The following is a 21,328-nucleotide window of genomic DNA, read 5'->3' as shown; positions in this document are numbered from 1 at the left end:
TGTGTGTGTGTGTGTGTGTGTGTGTATGTGTGTGTACTCCTCAGGGTCAGAGTAGTTTCCGGCCCATCTTCAGGTTTAATGGGTAATGGACAGGACGGAGGATCACTTTACACTCCAGTTAATCACTCGGTCAGTGTGTGAGGGAGGAGGTGCCTCTGTGTGTGTGTGTGTGTGTGTGTGTGTGGAAGGAGAAACATGTCATATCCTCATCATATCAACAACAACAGGCTGATTCAGACCAGTCCGTCCAGCTACATGTCATTCCAGTGTGACATGCAGCTCCGTGGCTCTGGGACCAAAGTACAGCGTCTGTCCACACACAGCCGAGTTAACCTTTAGCAGGTGTGTGTGTGTGTGTGTGTGTGTAGGTGTGCAGGTTAGCCTGTACATACACACCGTACACCTGCTCTTAAAGGTACAGTACGTGGGGAGCCCAACCTGCCCGGTGCAGCTCAACGCAGCCTCAGTGCACTGACTCATGACAGTGTGTGGGTCTGAACAGCAGACACAGCAGTAACCTGAGCTCTCCTCAATGAACTGAACCGTCAGTTTTACTTAAACTGAACAAGATCTTTTCAAACCTGCAGAAACATTCAGATCTGCTCCAACAACTAGTCACCAGTTCTTAGCCGGCGGTCTCCATACCCACCAGACTGCAGGACGAATCCCGTCACTGCACTGAACTCACATGAGCCACTCTCTAAAAACCAAACGAGGTTTGTGATCGACGCTCGTTACTGATCTCCCTTAAGACAGACCCTGGACCTGGACTTTCTAAGCCTGAAGAGACCCACGTGAGAGTGAATACAGCACTTTAACTTTCCTTTAACTTTGTAAACTTTCCTGAAAAAGACCCGGTCTGGTTCTAACTGTTCTGTCGGACTGAGCGGTGCTCGGAGGTGTGCAGGTGTAGTCGTGTCAGATTTCTGATGTAATGTGGCGACAAACAGGTCCGGACAGAGAAACGCCCGCCAACCTGCCAAACAGCTCCGCTGGCTGTCTGAGACGCAGCAGGATTGGGAAATTCAGACAACGATCAGTATGAATGCAGTCAGTAGATTCTTTGATGCTGGCTGGAGGCTCAGTCACAACCTGCCACACACCCACACACACACACACACACACACACACCCTGTGCAGGAAAACAGATTGCTCAATCCAACAACCAATTCCCCAAAGTGACAAAGACAGAAACTGTCCTCCTCTCTCTGACTCTCCGTCTACCTCTCTCTGTCTCTCCGACAAACAACTTCCTGTTTCACAACTCATTCTCAATTCTAATTAGTTTCCAGCGGCGCCACAACAGATATTTCAACAAAGAAAAGAGGAATTTCTCCCTGAGTGAGTCTGGTTCTTGGGTTGTCTACGCCTGCAGCTCAGTGTGTGTGTGAGCCATTAGAAACATGCTTCATACCTCTGCACACACACACACACACACACACACACACACACACACACCCCCCGACAGTGCAAACACATGCCACCACACTAACACACTGTGTCTCTACATCTCATCCCACCTGTGCCGTTGTAGCAGCAGCAGCAGCAGCGGGCGAGGATCCATCCACAGCAACGACGGCCTCGCTTCATCCTCGCTCACACACACATCCTCCACACACACACACACACACACTTACACACACACTCACACACACACCTCTCCCTCCAGCTGTCGGACTCAAACTCATTAACCGGACCAGCCTGACTGGGAGAGTGTGTGCGCACACCGAGAGCTTCAAGTCCACACTGCTGAGATTCAGGGAGGCAGGGAGGCAGGGAGGGAGGCAGGGAGGGAGGGTGAGGTAGGAGGAGGAGACGGAGGAGGAGCCTACACACACTCACGTACTTGTCTTTTCTTTCTCAGACAAAGTGGTTGAGTCTCCCTCCCTCCCTCCCTCAGTTCTCTGGAACTTCTCTGGATACTTTCTCTGAGAGCAGGGACTCATTTAACAGTTGGTGGAGACCAAAACAGAGCTAATAATAAGTGAGTGTTGGACTTACAGCGTTTTAACCTTGTGAACAGAGACTTTCTTCTTTGGTTGAATCATTAATTGCTCTCTTTAACATTAATCTCTTTAATTATCAGAGTTCTGCCTTTTGGCCTAAAGCCCCCCCCCCTTAAGCACAGTTCCAAATGTTTTGTCTCATTTGCTCACATGCTGTATGTAAAGCTTCTCACTGGAATCCTGCTGTGAGCTGTTTGCATGAAAAACGTAGGAGGATGATCAGGTTTTTCCCCCGAAAGGTTTTAGTAAATGTAGTTTATTAAAGATTAGTGATCGTCTCTGTGCATGAGGGTCATTTAACACACCTGTCTACCTGTCTACCTGTCTACCCGTCTACCTGTCTACCTGTCTGCCTGTCTACCTGTCTACCTGTCTACCTTGTGATGCTCTTCCCTTTACTTCACTGTCAGAATTAAATTCTGGTCTTATTGAGTCCAGCAATGAGTCATGTTTCTTCATCTAATGTTTCTAACACACCTCATCATGCTGGACTTGGACTTGACTGACTTGCCTCACAAAAAAAAATGACATCTATTCAATCAGGCCAATGTCAGAGCAATGGACTGTAAATACCCCCCCCCCCCCAGTGTGTGTTTGTACCTTGATGATCACTGCAGCAAAACAAAACACATGCACTTAGCCTAGATAAAGTGCCTCCAGCAGCTCTGTTCCCCTGCAGTGTCCCATTTAGACGCAGGGATTATTTCCTGGATTTCTTGCTGTAGAACATCAGCAGCGATGACCTCATACAAGGAGCTCTTCACATCTCGTTATTCCTACGACCTCATGACCACAGGACAAACTTGGCCAAAGAGAAAGAGGAGGAGGTGGAAAGAAGTGTACCCTCCACAGCTACGAGCCCTTCTAATCAGAGATGAGTCCTGATAGCAGAGTCTGTCTGTCTGACTGTCTGTCTGTCTGTCTGTCTGTCTGACTGTCTGTCTGTCTGTCTGTCTGACTGTCTGTCTGTCTGACTTTCTGTCTGTCTGTCTCAGCGACTGCACAACTCCATCGTGAGTTCAGTAAACTTCAGAGCTCTCAGTGTCTTCACAGTCTTTCAGAGAGGACAAGGAGACCTAGTTTACAGAGCAGTCACAAGACCCAGGACACACACACACACACACACACAGACACACACACAGACACAGACACACACACACAGACACACACACACACACTGACACACACACACACACACACAGTACACACTGACACACACACAGACACAGACACACACACACAGACACACACACACAGACACACACCGTACACACACACACACACACACACACACACACAGACACACACACACACACACAGACACACCGTACAAACACACACACACACAGACACACACACACACACACACACACACACACACACACACACACACACACACACACACACACAGGAGCTTGAGAGAACGCAGCAGAAGTTTATCTCCTTAATTAGCGATGACTCTTTAGGGTTAATTAACAGTTTGACTCAGTCATTAACAAACAGGACAGTTAATTAAACACCCATCAGCCGTCAGGCGCTGACTGCCGAGGACGTAGGTGCAGGTGTGTGCTGGGACTGATGAGGTGTGTGTCATGTGACATGCCCGCTCGGTGTCATAAGCTGGTGCCAGGTCAGGTCTCTGAGAGGAGCTACTGGGAGAAACAAAGCCCCCCCCTCCCCCCTCCCCGTTTGTAAGAAATGAATCTGCACGACTTCACAAATGATGCAAGAACGGACTGAATGTGTGTCTTGCACCGTCTGAAGTCTCTGAGATCACCTGAAACTGTTATTGATGGTGTCTCTGCTCCTGCTTTCACACCAGCAGCAGCTCTGCAGCCCCCCCCCCCCACCCCCCATGCTGAAAATAGACCATTTTACATCTACTCCTGAGCTTTTCTCTCAGCTGGCTCACATAATGTGTGTTGTATAATGAAGCCCTTCATTATTTCTTAATCATTCACTGAAGTGTTAATGTAGAAGGAGGCTGCACCTTCAGACCTTCAGACTTTCTACAGCCATCTTCAGTACAGGTGACTGTTGTGAACATTTAAAGCTTCATTTACAAACCCTTGTTTTGAGTTCAAACACTTACTGTAACTCTAAAGTAATCAAGTGAAGAGTTACAGGCCTGTTAAATCAACTAACACAACATGGACCCACCAACACTGCTGTCACATATCAGGGTTCCTCAGTGTTTCCTAAATACCCCCAGTGTGTGTGTGTGTGTGCACACGCCTGTATCTATTTCTATGTGTAGTGGATGCAGTTGTCTGATTTGCATCTCTTTACGGAAACACAAAACATCCTTTTCATCAGCGAGAGCAGAAAACACACTGTGGCTGCAGCAGGCAAATCAGATGATCAGCTGTGTGTGTGTGTGTGTGTGTGTGTGTGTGTGTGTGTGTGTGTGTGTGTGTGTGTGTGTGTGCACAAAATAATTTCTAGCATCCACTTCCTCCAAGCTGGAAAACTCCTGTAATGCACTGAGATGGAATCAGAAGCCGCAGCACAGTGTTTCCTGTGATGGACTTTTCCACTCAGTCTCCCTAAAGGCAGCATCTGTAACTTATTTATAAGTATTTTTGTTATGTATGAAATTCTCCTAACAGCCTGACAGCGATTCATCAACAACAGGAAAGAGAAACCAGCAGTGTGTCTGTACTGAGACCTGTGTACCTGCCTGTAGACTCCCGTACAGCCCCTGATCCGGGGCACGGCTGGTCCAGTTAGCACACGTCCATGGAGCTAAGCTGGGGCTGCCAGTGTTTCTACGACTGTGACGTTTAACTGAGTCTCAGCAGACTCGTCCTCCAGCTGTAGTCTGGTAGGGTGCTTTCAGGAGGGGAGTTCAAAGGATGCCTGAAGGGAGGGGGTGGGAGTTTTTGATGTTATGTTGCTAATGGGACCACAGCTTGCATTTCACGGTGCAGCCCCCCTGTGTTGGTGAGTGACTGATCAACGCTTCTGATCCAAACACACCACCAGCACGTCCTCAGGTGTGTGTGAAGCACTGTAACAGTCGGAGGGCCGATCCAGTGCAGCTCCACAGCCCCCCCTGCTGGGCAGTACAGGACTGTGTGTGTGTGTGTGTAGCTGTAACCACAGTAGCCGTCCTGTGTTATGTCATTTCTTCTAAGTCTGTTACGGTGGTAACCATGGTGACCACGGAGAAGGAGTCTTTAGGAATTCACTGACTCGTTCTGTCCTGGTTCAAATCAAACTCAAAGTAAAGTCACAGGAGCACAGGTGCACGCTAACGAAGCCCTCCGTCACTGGAACAACTAGACAACAACTTGTCATTGTGCAGAACTCTGAGCAGTTTTCTCCGTCTGGAAAATCTCACCAGCCTTCCATCCAGACATCCATCTGTTAGATGTATTTAAAGATGATCTACTTTCTCTCTCCTCCTCCATGAATAATGCATATTTACATACATGATGCTCATTTAACTGCAGTTATTTTTAGGAGCTCTGTACAGTGCACACACAGTGAGACAGGTTTCCTCTGGACTGTAACACCATCTCTCACCGTTAGGGGTCACTACATCCCTGAGTAATGGACGTCAGAGGTCTGTTTTGGTGAGAGGAAAAACACTGAAGGTGTTCTGTTACCTCAGTGGTTGACTGTCACTTTTTTATGCATCAATAAAATCAGATCCTGACTGAGGGAAACATCCTGGATGGACTTGGTCCTGACGGCTTCCCAGACTACATACTGACTGAACTCCCCCCCGTCAGGCCTCTTGGTAGCATTTAAACATCAAAGTCTCAACATTTGGAATCACAGCTGCTGTATGTGACACTTCTGGGAGACAGAAAACAAGCTCTGCACAAGTGCCCATGATTCCCACCATCTTAACTCACCAAGTGACGACACTCATCTTCACCACACTTTACCTCCGATGCACCATGAAGAGCGTGCTGGTTAGTGCTGGTTAGTGCTGGTTAGTTCTGTCTGAGCCCCGGAGCCATAACTGCTGCACACTCAGTGATACAGTCAGACCCAGCAGCAGCTCAGTGAGTCTGAACGTCCTACCTTTCCCTGAGCCGAAGAAGCAGTCCATCTCCACGCTGGAGCGCGAGTGGGACACGCAGAGTGTGGAGCTGGGGACCAGCCCCTCCTGGGGGGGGCTGCGGTCGGTGGTCCGGACCAGACACCAGCCGGGCCGCTCGCTCGGCCGCTCCAGCAGCTCCACGGTCTGACCTGCGGGGGAGAGCGGGCGGTGTCACACTGTGGCTTCTTCTACAGGTTCAGGAGATGTGTTGTAGTTTCAGAGGTGAATCATTTTCTATCCAGTCTCCCACCTGACCCAAACTAAAAGACCCAAACTAAACAGACTCATTAGCTGAACTCAGACTAGTCTACCCCCTCCAGCTTTGAGTGAACACAGTCACCAGGCAGATCCAGACTGAAAGGTTTGTCTCACCGGTGCTGACAGACATCTCCGTGCTGCATCCTGCCGTGAAGTCCTGCAGGACGACCGTCAGCTCACAGCCGCCAGAGAGCTGCACAGACAGAGACAGAGGGGACATGTGATTAGTCTTCAAGCCACAAATGTGTCCTGTTTGTGTGTGTGTGTGAGGCAAAATCCACCAAATACACATCCCAGCCATGTCATCAGTCTCTAACACGGGGCCGTGAAGAGGAAACTGTTCACACCATTCAGCTCAACTCAGCTTCATCGGCATGAAAAGAAAAACAGACAACACTGCAAAAGCATGAATGAGATTATTGTTCAGGTCCAGTTAATAAAATCAAGACAACAGTAAGAATAAGGAGCACATGTTGTGTGTGTGTTCACCCTGAGCATGAACATGTGAGCTCCACCGAGAGCTCAACAGGTTTGTTGGAGCCCGAAGGGAACAAACCTCTTCAAACACTCTGCAGGCTGGAGGAACAGGCCCAACCAGCAGCATGTGGACATGAAGGCCTTACTCTCTTTAGCTTAGAGAACCAGTGTGTTCTGTCCTCAGCCTCTGAAACATTTATTAAAGAAGAGTTTAAGCATCTTTAGCGTCATGTTTTCAGAGTTTTACACTTCAAAACTGATCTCTGTGGGGCTGGTCTGATGGACAGGAACCAAACAACATTAGTTTCTGGTTGCGGTCGTGCACAGATCTACATGACATCACCGTCCTCCAACTGAGCCCCTCCCACTTTAAACTGCCGACAGGAGCTCAGAGAAGAAAAAGAGAAATCTCTCATGTGAAACCCAAACTTTGGCAGGAAGGAACAAACTAACGTCACAGTGAAAAGGTGAAGGAGAAAACACACGTTCAGCTGTGGAGAACGTTTGGACTACTGAGAACGTTTGGACTACTGAGAACGTTTGGACTACTGAGAACGTTTGGACTACTGAGAACGTTTGGACTACTGAGAACGTTTGGACTACTGAGCCGTGCAGAGAACGTTTGGACTACTGAGAACGTTTGGACTACTGAGAACGTTTGGACTATTGAGCTGGAAATATTAGCTAATAAATGAGTTAATGATTAGGAGACAGTTTTAGCCATAAAGGGCTGCAGACTGGACCGTTATGGTGATTATGTTTTTATGGGATGTTTCATTAAGCTGTTATATAAAGACACACACACACACAGATACAGATACAGTTCATGTACAGCTGCTGAGGTGTGTTGACCTTCACACCCACTGAACTGAGGCATCACATGAGCTACAGTCACAACACATCAATAAATATCTCACACTCACACCGAGCAGAAGACAGAAGCTACCATAACAAATCTAGATGAGTGAAGTCAAACCGCTGCAGCTTCCTGTGGTGAAGCGACCACACTGTGTGCTGTGAAAACACAGTCAGCTGATGCAGCTCCCCGTGGAGGGCGTCACACACATCAGCACGTCACCTGACCTGCCTCCTCTCCTCTCCTCTCCTCTCCTCTCCTCTCGCTCACCTACAGACGGCATCAACACCAGCAGCACTTTTAGACCAACTGGTGAGGAAACCAGCAGCTTTAGAGCTGCAGCAGTGAACGACCAGGAGGAGAGGAGGAGAGAGGAGAGAGAGGAGAGGACAGAGGAGAGGAGAGAGGACAGAGGAGAGAGGAGAGAGAGGAGAGGACAGAGGAGAGGAGAGAGGACAGAGGAGAGGAGAGAGGACAGAGGAGAGAGGAGAGAGAGGAGAGGACAGAGGAGAGGAGAGAGGACAGAGGAGAGGAGAGAGGACAGAGGAGAGAGGAGAGAGGAGAGAGGCATGTCCACATCCAGTGTCCCCCTCTTCCCCCGGCTGCCCTCTGCTATCACAGAGCACGTTAATGTGTGTCACTGTGTGTGTGTTACTGGGTGTGTGTGCAGTTGCACTTTGCAGGCTAAAGGTCTCCTAGCAACAAGGACCCATGTTTCTATAAAAGGTGCAGGTAAGTTTACACCTGACAGATGGCCCCACAAACACACACACAAACACACACACACACACACACACACACACACACACACACACACACACACACACACACACACACACACACACACACACACACACACACACACACACACACACACACACACACACACACACACACACACACACACACACACACACACACACACACACACACACACACGCTGGGATTTATGTGACGTCACCAAACTCCTAATGAGAAGACGACTGGCTCGTTGTGGCCGTACTGGTGGAGACCTGCCATCAGACAGTCTGGTACCCTGGAGTCTCCTTCAGGAGAACTTCCAGACTCTAAAAACCAAGTGAAATCTGTTTTCATGAGTCCGGTTTACTCCCAGTACTGTTTGTCCTGGTGACATCTAGTTCAGCTGTAGCACAAGTGTGGGGGTCAGGGGGAAGGTGTCCAGCCCTGAGGACCCTGCATGTGTCCCAGAGGACTGGGAGAGGTGTTGGGTCTCTGCAGGACCAGAGCTTGTCTGTGTGATGAAAACACACACACACACACACACACAGGCGTGTGATGGTCACATGTTGGAGCACAGGAAGTTGGCGTTAAGCATTACGAACTCTTCCAGCAGCAGAACGAATGGAGCTCAGAGCAGAGCAGAGATGAGCTGTGGCTTCACTCACACGTGAAAATTCATGTTTGAGGGCAGAAACTAGAAGCCAGCAGATCTTCAGACCTTCATCATCACACTCCTCAGTGACCAGGTACTGTGTCAGGTTACATGTCCTGATGTCAGCAGGAGACAGTCACAGGACTTTTGGTCAGCTAGAGAGCCGTAGTACAGTTATCTAGTATCACTGTTTTATTCTACGTTTCTTCCACTGCACTTCTCTCACAGCTGGAGTTACACATGAAGACATAGGAGCTTAGAAAATACTATAAAATACATTTCCTCTCATCTTATCTCTCTTTGTTGTTCTGCCATCTTTACTTGGCTAAAGGTTATATATATATATATATATATATATATATATATATATATATATATAAAAAACTGTTACTGGCCAACGGACACTTTAACCGTGTGTTAATGGCCGACATGAGGCAGTGAAGGATGAACGGACCCCCCCACAGCAGCCTTTGACTGAACCGTCTTCAGTGTCACCGCTGACGGTTCAGCAGGTTCCTTCAGGAGCTCCTTCATGTTCAGAAGAGGAAGGATGTTCTCAGATGGTGCTGCCGGGTCACTCCTCTCAGACACTCTCTTCTCTTGTCTTTTCTCTTTTATGGAGTTTAAAGTAAGAATTCTTCGTTTATTCTCAGAAATCGGTTTATTTTTAGGATTTTAAGTGTTTTTCATGCAGCATGAATCCTCCTCAGTGCTCTTTAAAACTAGACTGATAGAAGAAGTGGTTTGATAAAGCAGATAAAAGTCACATGCTTCATGTTGCACTACAATAAGAGCACAGACGGCACAATGAGACAGTAAAAGATGGAAGTCAGCGCCGGCCTGTGAGGGAAGCTAAAGCTGCTGCTGCCATGTTCTCTCCCACAGACAGACGGCTCCAGTGAAACACAGCCTCTGCATGCTTATGTGGAAATCTGTTTGATAGTCGGGGACCACCAAGCCTGGCTCCAAGGGATCCAAGGGATCCAAGCGATCGCTCTCATATGCAACTGATTTACAGCACTTACATTCACTGGCAGCGTTTTGTTCCAGTGCAAGAAGACGAGACTTCAGCACTCAGAGTTCATCTTCTGTCTTCTACTTCAAGGCAGATTGGACTTTTCCAATACTCACTGCTGAGTGTATTTAACTCACTCTAAATACTACATTTCTCCAGACAGCAGTATAGTATTTCTGCTTTTTCGGTTTGTTGTTCATGAAGCTGAATAACTGATCTCATGACTGCAGCTACAGACCTGCAGAGCTCAGTAGAAGAGCCAGCAGCTGCAGAACGCCGCCTGTTACCATCATTTTCATTTCAACTAAGTCTGAAGTGGAAACATCAAGCGTGCTTTGCTCTTCAGATCTGAATTTACTGCTCTTCCATGAGAAACAACACATTCAGCAGATGTGTGAAAATCATTAGGATCAGAGCAGCGCTCGCTGGCTACGCTGTGTTCTGCATGATGAACACTCACACACACAGCTCCAGCATGTGTAAACACACTCAACACAAACACATCCATGTACTTCAGGCATCTGTTGTGTTGAATGTATGTTACCTGACCTGCACACTCACAAATTCCATGTGGTGCATGAATAACACTCACACACTGGATGCTGGAAACTAATTTGGAAAAAGTCCCTGATCTGAGTGGTGGGTAACTCCAGGGACAGTCCTTCCTGTGTGTGTGTGTGTGTGTGTGTAGATGTCCACAGGTTGAATCTTTCACTGCTTCATCTTCACTGCTTAGATTGAGCTCTCTCAGTGCTGTCAGTCTCAGTGTGCCACAGTTTTCTCAGCACTACGTTATGACCCCATGTCGCGCTCTGAAGCTGCAGAGTGTTATAATGAGCTCAACAGTGAGAACAGTGAGCAGGTGTTTGGTGTTTGTTCCAAAGGGAGCAGAACAGCATCACAGGAACCAGCCCGACCAGTCCGCCATCATATTAGCAGGAAATACAGTGTCAACTAGAGAAAGAGGATGACTACGGCTGAGCCCCGTTAGACCGCCTGCTGCCTACCATCCAGAGGAACATACAGCAGAATAAAGAGTGTTTGAGTGGTTTCTATACTGTGCAGACTCCTAGAAGACGTCGACCCCAGATGGAGGAGCTGCTCTGCTCCGACGACAACCTGGACAAACCTTCTTCACACTGGGTGTGTGTGGGACGGTGACATGATGCTGAGTACTAAAGACTACAGGTGGAAATATGTGACTGTGAGGGCCAAGAATCTGACTGGGTTTATAAATAACTGATTTTAGGGGGAAGAACACTGATAAGAAGTGTCCCTCTTTCTTTGCCTGCGTAGAGCGACACCAGCTCTGGCTCACTAACCTGGTCTAACCTGGTCTAACCTGGTCTAACCTGGTCTAACCTGGTCACAGTGTGACTCACCAAGACCATCTGGGGAATTCTCCATTCAAACTTAACCATCAACACAAGACGACACATGAGGACATGTAGACATTTCCTCTTGTCCTCTGAGCCTCTTTAGAGACTCAGTCTTCCCAAACCGAGGACAGAATGCAGAGTGGAAAGCAGCCAGTGTGTTTACACCGTCTGTCTGCTCTGTAATCCGAATCAAACTCGATTCAGCCGCCTGGACGCTTCATGCCGGCTCTCTGTGGCAGCTAATGGCCTGTTTCCTGTCTGTCTGGCACTTACACACCCTGTTTAACCATTAACCTCCCCTTCACACACACACACACACACACACACCCTCCTACAGTCCAGCTTTACAACACGCTAAGTGAAAGTCAACAGCACGTATGATCCGAATCAGTGAGCGAACCTAAACAGTCACTAACTAATCCTCCAAAACACTTTCTCAGCTCTTCATGCTCAGATGCAGAAGCACTGGAACTGTGGACGGCTGCACTCACACTCTTCCTACAACCTCCATTATCTTCACGGGAAGGTTGAACTTTCAGAAAAAAAAAAAAGCTAAAGGTCGACATGAGAAGACGAGGAGGAGGAGGAGCAGCGTCTTCGCTCAGCTGCTGCACTCATGACGACGGTCAGGACCAAACTCTGGATTGAGAGCAGATCGACTGAAGATGTTGTTTGGAAGGAGAGACTGTGTTAAACAAGTACTCTAACACGCAGTGGAACAGGATTAGTGCTGTTAATAATATTAAAGTGAACAGAGCTAGTGAAGCAAACACTAAGTTAGAGATGTCTGCTTTTATTTAAAATACTATGTTCTCTAAGTAGAAAGTCATTCTGAGTCATCTCACACTCATGTCAGTATATTCTTAGTCCAACCAAACAGTCCTGCAGTTAAACATAACTTGGCTGCTCATAATGAAGCAGCAGATTCGTCGTGACAGACAGAAATAAAAGAGGTCTAGCTTCAGGAGGCTCAGAGCGTCCAGAGGGTTGTACTCACTCTGCTGCTCTCTTTGAACAGTTTAAAGCTCATCCACTTTGGCATGTCGACCTCTCCTCTTCTGTCTCCCTCTCTCTGTCGCTCTCTCCGTCTTTGACAACTCCCTCGTTTGTGTCTTTGCCACACAAAAACACACCCTCACACTGTCTCTCCCCCTCTCCCTCCCTCCCTCCCTCTCCCTCTCTCTCCCTCTCCCTCTCTCTGAACAAACAGCCATAGCTTTGTGTGTGATGGGAACGGCACTCTGCTTGGTGTGTGTGTGGGTCAGTGTGTTCACGTCTCCCACTCCCTGGAAGCTGCTGGGGCACTAAAGCACTTTCAGACTGCCATGGTGTGTGTGTGTGTGTGTGTGTGTGTGTGAGAGACACAGCAGTCATATGACCAGCAACTGTACGGCTTCAGTCTGATCTGAATGCATTTGATTCATGAGAAGACACACGTGTAAACAATGTGTGACAGTGCTGTAGCTGTGTGCTCTGCTCCGTCTTCATCTCAGCGTGGCCTCTAAAGACCTCCACACACACCAGCAGCTAGTCCCACCAGCCACACACAGCCGGCTGCATCCATACTGGTAGAAAACCAGTCACCTCAGCAGGAGATACCAGCGGGGAGATTCCCTGCAGATGTGCATGTGGCCTGCATCCAGCTGCACAACTACTTTTAGACACGTTCATGTGACAGTGATGCTGAATGTTGGAGCCTGTGGCCGTCAGTGGGTGGCGCTGTGGGCAGCCATGATGTTTCAGGTGAGGCACACAGCACGGCCGTGGTTTTCACCATGAGCCGGGGAAAGGTGCTGTACTTTGATGCACTTTGATCATTTGAAAATAAATGGATTCCCACTTGAAACCTTGTGGCTTGTTGACTAAAGATGATGTTAAACTTGACCTACGCAGGGTTAAAAACGAGGAGCTCAGCGGGGGTCAGTTTGCTCAGACTACATGTATAATGCTGATAGTTTTGTTCATGTGTGGTGCTAAAGACACTGAAAAGGTTTATTTAAACAAGCCAACGTGCTCACTATGACAACGCCAAGTTGCCATTGTGAGCAATCAATGCATTTTTCATTGTGATTCATCCTCGGGGGGGCATGAGTGTGTGCAACACTTCTCACGGCAGTCCATCCAAACGTTGTCGGGACATTTCACTGAACTTATGGCGGCGCGAGAGGAAAAGTAGAAAGATCTCTGAGGTTATTAGGACTCATCCTCTGGGGATCATGAGAATCTGAACCAAACTTAATGGCACAAGCTGCTATTATTTCAGTCTAGACTAAAGTGGCTGAACAACAGACCAACACTGAGCTCTGCTGAATACCACAGGAGGCCAGCAGCAGGAGCAGCAGCCCCCCTCCAACCACTCATGCATATTCAGTTCCACAGCAGTGCTGCTAGCTTTTATTGGTCCTGGCTCACAGAGAAACTACATTTTTACTCCAACTGAAGGCGACGGCTTTAAAAAAGGTTCGTCCTCTGACCTACAGAGCCGCGGTGGCAGCCGCCGGAATGACGCTTTAAATAACATAAAGACCACAGACTGAACCACAGCTGACTCACTGCACCCACAAACGTCACAGCACAGACATGTTCCACACAGCGTCACAGGACGGACACATTAAACACGACGGCTCAGAAGGCTTGAACCTCAGTGTGCCAACAAAACCTCACAGTATAGTATTTGGATAGCGGCCTCTGAAATGTCCATATGGAGGTTTCCTCTTCTGCCACCTTTAGGGGTCTGGTTCAGCAGAAGGTCGTCTTTTGGTCACAAAACCAAACTCTCCGTGTCGCCGTCTCTCCCAACCATTCACCACGACCTGCTCTGCCTCCACCTCCGCTAGTTTACCGAGGACGGTCTCTACTCGTGACCACAGGAGGTCAAACAGTGTTTGAACAAACCATCAGTGCTGCTGTTTGATGTTCTAGTGAGAACTGATCAGCTTCCCGTCTGTAAACCAGCACATTTAAATCAGAGCCAGGACTATAAAGGTTAAAGCTCTGATTAGTCTGAGAGTCTTCACACCAGCGTAGAGTCACCGGTGTAGGAGCTACATGGAGGTGCTGCTAAACGTCCACACCGGTCTGAACCAGCGAGGCTGCGTCTTCCTGTTGAGCGGTGGAGAGAGATGAAGAAGAAGAAGAAGAAGAGTGAAGGAGACAGAGAGGGCAGGAAGAGAACAGAAACAACTCTGCAGAGACCAAGAGAGACACTCGTCAAATAAAACTCCAGAAACCACCAGAAACAGAAGCCTCCCGCCCTGTCTACACCCCCCCCCAGCACCCAGACAGCCAGTGGAACATCTGACTACACCAGCTGGGTTGTTGTGATGTGTGAAAAGTGAGAAAGTGAGAGAGAGAACCAGGGATGGACTGTAAGGGGAGCAGCTAATTATGGGTGTGTGAGCCTGCACAAAGTGTAATCCAGTGAAAATACAGCAGGAGGTATAAAAATAACCCAAAGGGGAGGAAAACTAAAAGAGAGGAGTGTGACGGAGAGGGAAAGAGAGTGAGGTAAGACAGAGAGGTGTGACGGCGTTAACGGGAGGAGACGGAGCAGTAAAAGACAGTAAAGTTAGTAAAGTTCATCATCTTCCTGCTTCATGTTCAGGACGACACAACAGCTCTTCTCCTTAACTCTCAATACAGTTCAAAAAGGTCCAAACGTCCAGACAGCCACCTTACAGAGGGTCAGCGACCATCCACTAGACCTGACAGACCGACACTCAGCATCATCGGCTCCTGTTTTTTAACTACAGTTCTCATTTGTTTCATCTCTGCTGTTTGAAACTCTGCTTATCTGAAGCTTCCACTTTCATCACCAAAGTCTGGCTTCTTGTTTCGTCTCAAACTAACCTGGTCAATAACAAAAGCTTCTGCTCCTTCAGATCTGCTGACTCAGAGTGTTTATCACATGTCTGGAGGGAAAGCCACCAATAAACACCACTTATTGACTTGTCTTTACTCCAAAACACACAACGAATTGCCAGAGTTCACGATAAACCCCTGGAGGGCCGGCAGAGCCATGGGAACACAAGGAGAGGGAGCACCACCGCCCTGCACACACAAGATAACGAGCACGGCCACCGTCGGCCCAGGCTCCACAGCCACCGTCGGCCCAGGCTGCACAGCCACCGTCGGCCCAGGCTGCACAGCCACCGTCGGCCCAGGCTGCACAGCCACCGTCGGCCCAGGCTGCACAGCCACGGATTTAAACCAGAGACACAGATTCAGGCAGCGTTCATTAGCAGACGGCACACAGGAAGGTGAAGGCGTCTCTTCACAACATGTTTAATGGGTCTCTGCTCTGTGATCCCTCCTCCGTCCGCTACGACGCAGACTCCTTCTCCTGTTGTCACATTAGGACGGAGCACAGACCAGGAGAGCCGCTCTGCTGTGTCAGCACGTGAAATACGAGACGCATCGAGACAAAATGTAGAACTGGGGTTTTTTTTTTGCTTTGATGTTTTTAGGAAAACACAGGAGGAGGATCCAGAAATAGCGAGCCGGAGTTTTCTACATCCTAGAAACAATAAACTGGACCAGAGCAACAACACACCCACACACTAAACAGGCTGGAAATATTCCTCCTCATGTTTTCATTGGACAGGAAGAGGCAGGGAGACAAACACACTCAGAGCACAGCAGACCTGTGCTCAGGAGGTTCATCCTGTGAGCTGGACTGGACACAGAAAATAAGAATGAGAATATGTGTGTGTGTGTGTGTGTGTGTGTGTGTGGTGCTGACATTTAGAGGCTGGGCAGTGTGTAGGCGTGGGGTTACACAGTGAAAAGGCCACACTGTGTAACACTACAGTGGGAGGCCATGACAGACATCTGTGTGTGTGTGTGTGTGTGTGTGTGTGTGCTGTAGTATCACTGGAAAACAACCAGCACAGATCAAAACTACTAATAAAATAGAAGCGCTTCACCAAACTCAGTCATCAGGTTGAGTTCTTTCATTAATAATAATAATAAAGCTCTAAACAAAGCATCCTCTACATCCCTCTGTGAACACAGCACCCTGGAACTAGAACAGCTAACTCAGCATCCATATGATTATTCACAGCTGAGCTTCTCCTCCTGGGACAAGTCCAGAAGGCCTCCCGCCCTGCCTGGAGCTGAGCACACAGAAGAACGAGGGAACACACGAGGCTTCAGGCACACAGCTCTACATTACTTACGTACTTGAATGTGAGCGGCTGGTTGGTAGGAGGCATCAGCACAGACGCCTGCACACAACCTGAAGAGGCTTTTCATCACTGCCTGCTTCTCTCTTCATGTGGTCACACATCACACACACACACACACACACACACAACTGACCTGAACCTACACGTGAACGTAAGGATCAGCACGACACACACACACACACAGTTACAGTGCTGCATGTATCACAGATGCAGTGGGAACACACACACACACACACACATGGACCGTCACAGACAGTCTTTCTGCACAGCCCCTGCTTCTGCCCATTGTAGCTGCCTGGGAGACCCTGTAGCGCTGAGCCAGCTGTGGGTCATCAGCTCGTCAGTGTGTGTGTGTGTGTGTGTGTGTGTGTGTCCTACCTTGTCGCTGTCTACAGTGTTCTGGGACGTCCTGGAGGCGATGGAGATGGTGTCTGGTTGGCTGCTGCCGTCTCCCTGGCTGTCTCCATCTTCACCTCCCTCCCTGAACACACACACACATTCATTTAAATTACTGACAAACAAACTTACACGTCATTTCAAATGTGTTTGAACTTGATTGTTGGGAACTTGGTGCTCAGAAAAGGTTTATTCTGCCGTGCTGACACTTTATCCTCCGACAGGGTGATAAGGTCTCTGCCCGCAGCACCGCTGTGTACAATGATGACGTTTCTAGTTGTGGCAACAGCAGAGGGGGGAAAATATCAAGCCCCACATCTCCTTGTTGCATAAGCATCAGGCTGGCTGCACATTTCTCTGAGATTACTGAGGATTCACCAGTCTGTGGGGGGGGGGCTCTGCACCTCTGTGCACCACATGCAAATAGCAGAGGTGTGTTAAGAAGAGAGTGTTTGGGAGAATCCAGCCGGACTGACTGCACTAATGAGCACTGATTACTAACATCAACACACAAACATAAATCATCCTTCAACAGGTGTGTGTGTGTGTGTGTGTGTGTGTGTGTGTGCTCACCTCTTGGTGTTATTCCTGGGTTTGCTCAGCGCTGGTGTTTTAGGCAGGTGAAGAGGCTCCTTGAGCGCCCCCTTCAGGTGAGTCATCCTCTCCTGGATCACCTCCCGGATGTTTTTGATCCACTCCTGTTTAGCTTCCATACTGGACGCCTGCAGGACACCAGGTTTATGAACGTTCCAGCTTCTAAAACTAGTGGCAGCACTGATCTAAAGGGTCATTTCACTCACCTTCAGCACAGTCTTATTATCAGAGGACGGGGTTCTTCCTGCCCACAGAGCAAATTTACATGGATCACCTTCAATGTGCTCAGTTACCCCCAACTCTGACGTCTGTGGGACAGCAGGGAGGGATGAACCATCAGGTATGTGAGTCAGTGACACACACAGCGGCTGTTCTTACAGAACACACACACACACACACACACACTGACCAGTAGTCTGTTCTTGTACTGGTACTTGGTTCTGCCCGCTGAGTCTTTGATCTCCTTGCTGAAGACCAGGGAGAACTCAAACAGGAAGAGGTGTCGGTCCCGCCCCTTCCTGATCAGCGAGCGTGGATCCCAGACCTGGAAGCTGTCCTGCAGGATCAGCTCGCCCTGCACCTCCAGGTTCTCCTCAAAGCCTGAGGAAGAGGAGAAGAGTGTGAGCACGCAGCCGGCCGTCAGGAGGGAGGAGACAGAACCAACGGCACACTTCTTTATGGGATTAGACGTCCTCTCTCAGTCGAAGCACAGAAACAGAAGTTCACTTGTCAGCTTACAGGTTTTAGTCCAGTGGGGGGGGGCGGGGGGGTCTTACCCTCCAGCATGGCCAGATGCATGGCATCATTAGCTCTCTTTGGAACGCTGAGCATCACCTCCAGGCCGTCTTTAATCTCCCCTTTACCCTCCTCACAGCACGACAGTAACTCCTGCAGGAGAGGAGACGATATCAGATGTGATGGGAGGCACAACAAAACACACACCATATCCCATAATGCCCTGAGGCTGCTCAGTCTGTGCCTGTGATCACACACCACCTGTAGTGTGAGGGTCAAGTGTGTGTTAGCTGTTAATACCTACATCCTAGGGGTTGATTGGGCCGATCTATCCAGTTCAGGTCTACGATTACATCTACTAACACGTACTGCGTCATGCATCAGCAGCACACGGACACACTGATGTGACCTCTGAGCAGAAACACCTCCACCCTGCTCCGGAGGTACCGATCACTTTACTGTGCATAAAAGCTCAAACAACAACATGAACACACAACAAAATGAGTGTGAGGTCATTTTGTTGTTGCATTTAAAGGGTCTGAACACTTGAACTTATTCATTATTTTAATAATAAATAACTAGTCACTGTATATCTGTGTTTGTAAGTCAAGCCTGATGTCGTCATGTCTCCACGCTGTGAGGCACACAGCTGATCAATCAAACACCGGGACTGAATCACACCCAGACCCTGTATCAGGGTCCGGGTCAGGCCTGGGGAGGAATGGCTGTCTGTGTGTGCACCTTCAGCAGCAGCTGGTACTTGGTGATCCTCTGGACTGGCTTGATGAGGTAGGAGGAGATGGAGTTAGCCAGGCCACGTCTCTGCTGGATGTCCTGGTTATTCACACAGAGGCACAGTTACAGCAACACCAGCGAGCAGAAAGAAATGAAGCACTTTCCAGTGAGTGAGCAGCTCCACCTGCTGACACGACGGGGGAACTACAGAGTCGTGGTAGTGGTGGTGGTACTGATCCTGGCTGATCTGCTCCACGTGCTACATTTACATGATGGATCGGAGTCGTGTTTATCATGTTCAGGCTCCACAATAAGCATCCATCACGACAAACTGCCTGCATCGAGCCGTGTTAATTATCCACGACGTTTTGTGCCGCAGCAACACTTTGATGGAGATAAACTACTGCGTCAGTTATTAGAGAGGACATCTATTTATTCACAGGGAACCACAAGCATGTGCAAAATCAGCATGTGTCAGGTATCCTGAAATAGACAGATTTCCTATTTAGAGGGTTTCAGTAAGAACTCTGGTGTTTTTAAACCTGTTTGCACATATTCTAGTGTCTAAATGACAAATAGGTAGAAGAGGTTTGGGAGCTGGTCCACCTGATCACAGTAGGTCCACTAGAAGAGCTTGTTTGATCCACTGACAGGCTCAGAGTGTTATTCTAAGTGTGTGACAGCATCATGGAAAGGATCCCTACAGAGAGAGACCTGGAAGATCCTTTTGGTTTAACCACAAACAGCCATGTGACTCCTTTACAGTAGCCCAGACGAGGCCAGTTCACTGAGAAAGAGGCTGGTGATCACTTCTTATTATCATATTTCGTGCTGTTTGTGTGATGACATGACATGATAATGATGAAGGGTGCACTCACGTCGAAGAAGGTGCTGGCGTGCTCCAGTATGAGCTGACTGGAGTCTGGCTTGTTCTTGCAGTAATCCACATAAATATGGAACTTATCGGCCTGAAAGCAGGACAGGAGGGAACATGTTTAACGGTGAACATTTCATTATGTCCAGCACCAGCATCAAAGCACTGCCTCACCCAGGTGACGAAGCAGTGACCCACGTCCTCTGGTAGCTGCTCGTAGTTCACCAGCTCCTTCAGGAAAATACTGCAAACACACATATGAAAGGTCTCAATGGGGTGGAGGAGTACATGAGCATGTCTCTTTAAGAACCTACACAGAGTTTTCCAGAGGTGCCGCAGGAAGCCAAGGGGGTCATGAACTGTCTATGAAGGCAAAGCCGCTTGTTCAGCACCCCTGTAGCTACAATATTATTAAAAGTCCAGGAAGTTCAATCGGTCCGAACTCTCGCAGCAAATGTCTGCGCTGCAGGAAGCCTGGCTCATCACTGCCGGCTGCAGAGGCTGTGCCAACACGCTGTCACAGTTTAAAATGCTGCAGTTGTTGCTACGCTGTGTGCTAACGTCTAACACTGAAAACTCTCTCACTTGTTGTGGAAGTCGTAGATGTCCTGCATGTTGCCAAAGATGATGTGCTCCTTGTTGGCGATGCCCGCAGGAATCTCCTCCACGCCGTTGGTCATCTCCCACAGGTAGCTCTGACAGACAGACAGACAGACAGACAGACAGGTAAGACAATACATTTGTTGTTCCAAAACACATTCAGACATTCAGAAGGCTTTCTCCTCACCTCTAGACACTCCTGCAGGTCTCTGACGTAGGTCTTCTCTGTCTGCAGCAGCTCTGCCATGATGAACCTGAGACAAGAAAACAGATTAGCCTCCTGAGGAAGTGGAGGAGTCACAGCTGCTCTCACTTTGTGTCGCAGAGACACTGGGGGAACAGTGAAGCTTCCTTCTCACACACACTGTCTGCTGTTTCTGTGCAACACATCACTGCTGTGGAGACACTTCTGAAATTCAGTTTTAAATCAGTATTCAGGGAAGTCAGATGATTTCTTTGGTACGACGCTGTGTGATGAGAGGGACAATCTCTTCTCCCTTCTGTAAAACGATCCCTCTGCAGCACTGACCAGTTCTGCTGCTGTAAGGAACACTATCTACCCTCCATCCTCAGTGCCGTACTCACTCCTTCTTCCTGGCTGACTTCCTCTTCTCCTCATTGACCTCGTGGTTGGGGTCACGCAGTTTGACCTCAGGGTCGTCCGTCAGGCTGGCGGGGATGATGTCCAACTCCAAGTCTTTGTTGTCCTGCACAGAGGGGTTGTTCTCAATACCCTGCAACAGAAGTGACTAAAACCAGAGGCCGGTACG

General features: G+C 48.7%; 1 protein-coding gene across 1 annotated transcript in view; it reads right to left on the bottom strand.

The window, feature by feature from the left end:
* kalrna (kalirin RhoGEF kinase a) overlaps positions 1-21,328 on the bottom strand; it is a 103,318-nt gene that overhangs the window by 20,741 nt on the left and 61,249 nt on the right. Inside the window, exons 28-40 of the mRNA XM_070838565.1 lie at positions 21,144-21,265; positions 20,746-20,812; positions 20,544-20,653; positions 20,133-20,202; positions 19,963-20,052; positions 19,091-19,183; positions 18,391-18,502; positions 18,024-18,214; positions 17,821-17,922; positions 17,594-17,742; positions 17,003-17,105; positions 6,433-6,511; positions 6,042-6,209 (exon numbers count right to left, since the gene is read on the bottom strand). Of these exons, the coding sequence (XP_070694666.1) occupies positions 6,042-6,209; positions 6,433-6,511; positions 17,003-17,105; positions 17,594-17,742; positions 17,821-17,922; positions 18,024-18,214; positions 18,391-18,502; positions 19,091-19,183; positions 19,963-20,052; positions 20,133-20,202; positions 20,544-20,653; positions 20,746-20,812; positions 21,144-21,265 (1,456 nt within the window). The remainder of the gene's footprint in view (positions 1-6,041; positions 6,210-6,432; positions 6,512-17,002; positions 17,106-17,593; positions 17,743-17,820; positions 17,923-18,023; positions 18,215-18,390; positions 18,503-19,090; positions 19,184-19,962; positions 20,053-20,132; positions 20,203-20,543; positions 20,654-20,745; positions 20,813-21,143; positions 21,266-21,328) is intronic.

Source organism: Pempheris klunzingeri, chromosome 10, assembly GCF_042242105.1.
Source record: "Pempheris klunzingeri isolate RE-2024b chromosome 10, fPemKlu1.hap1, whole genome shotgun sequence".
NCBI classification, from domain to species: Eukaryota; Metazoa; Chordata; class Actinopteri; order Acropomatiformes; family Pempheridae; genus Pempheris; species Pempheris klunzingeri.
The sequence above is the reverse complement of the archived record's forward strand: the minus strand, read 5'-3'. Positions and strand labels throughout refer to the sequence as shown.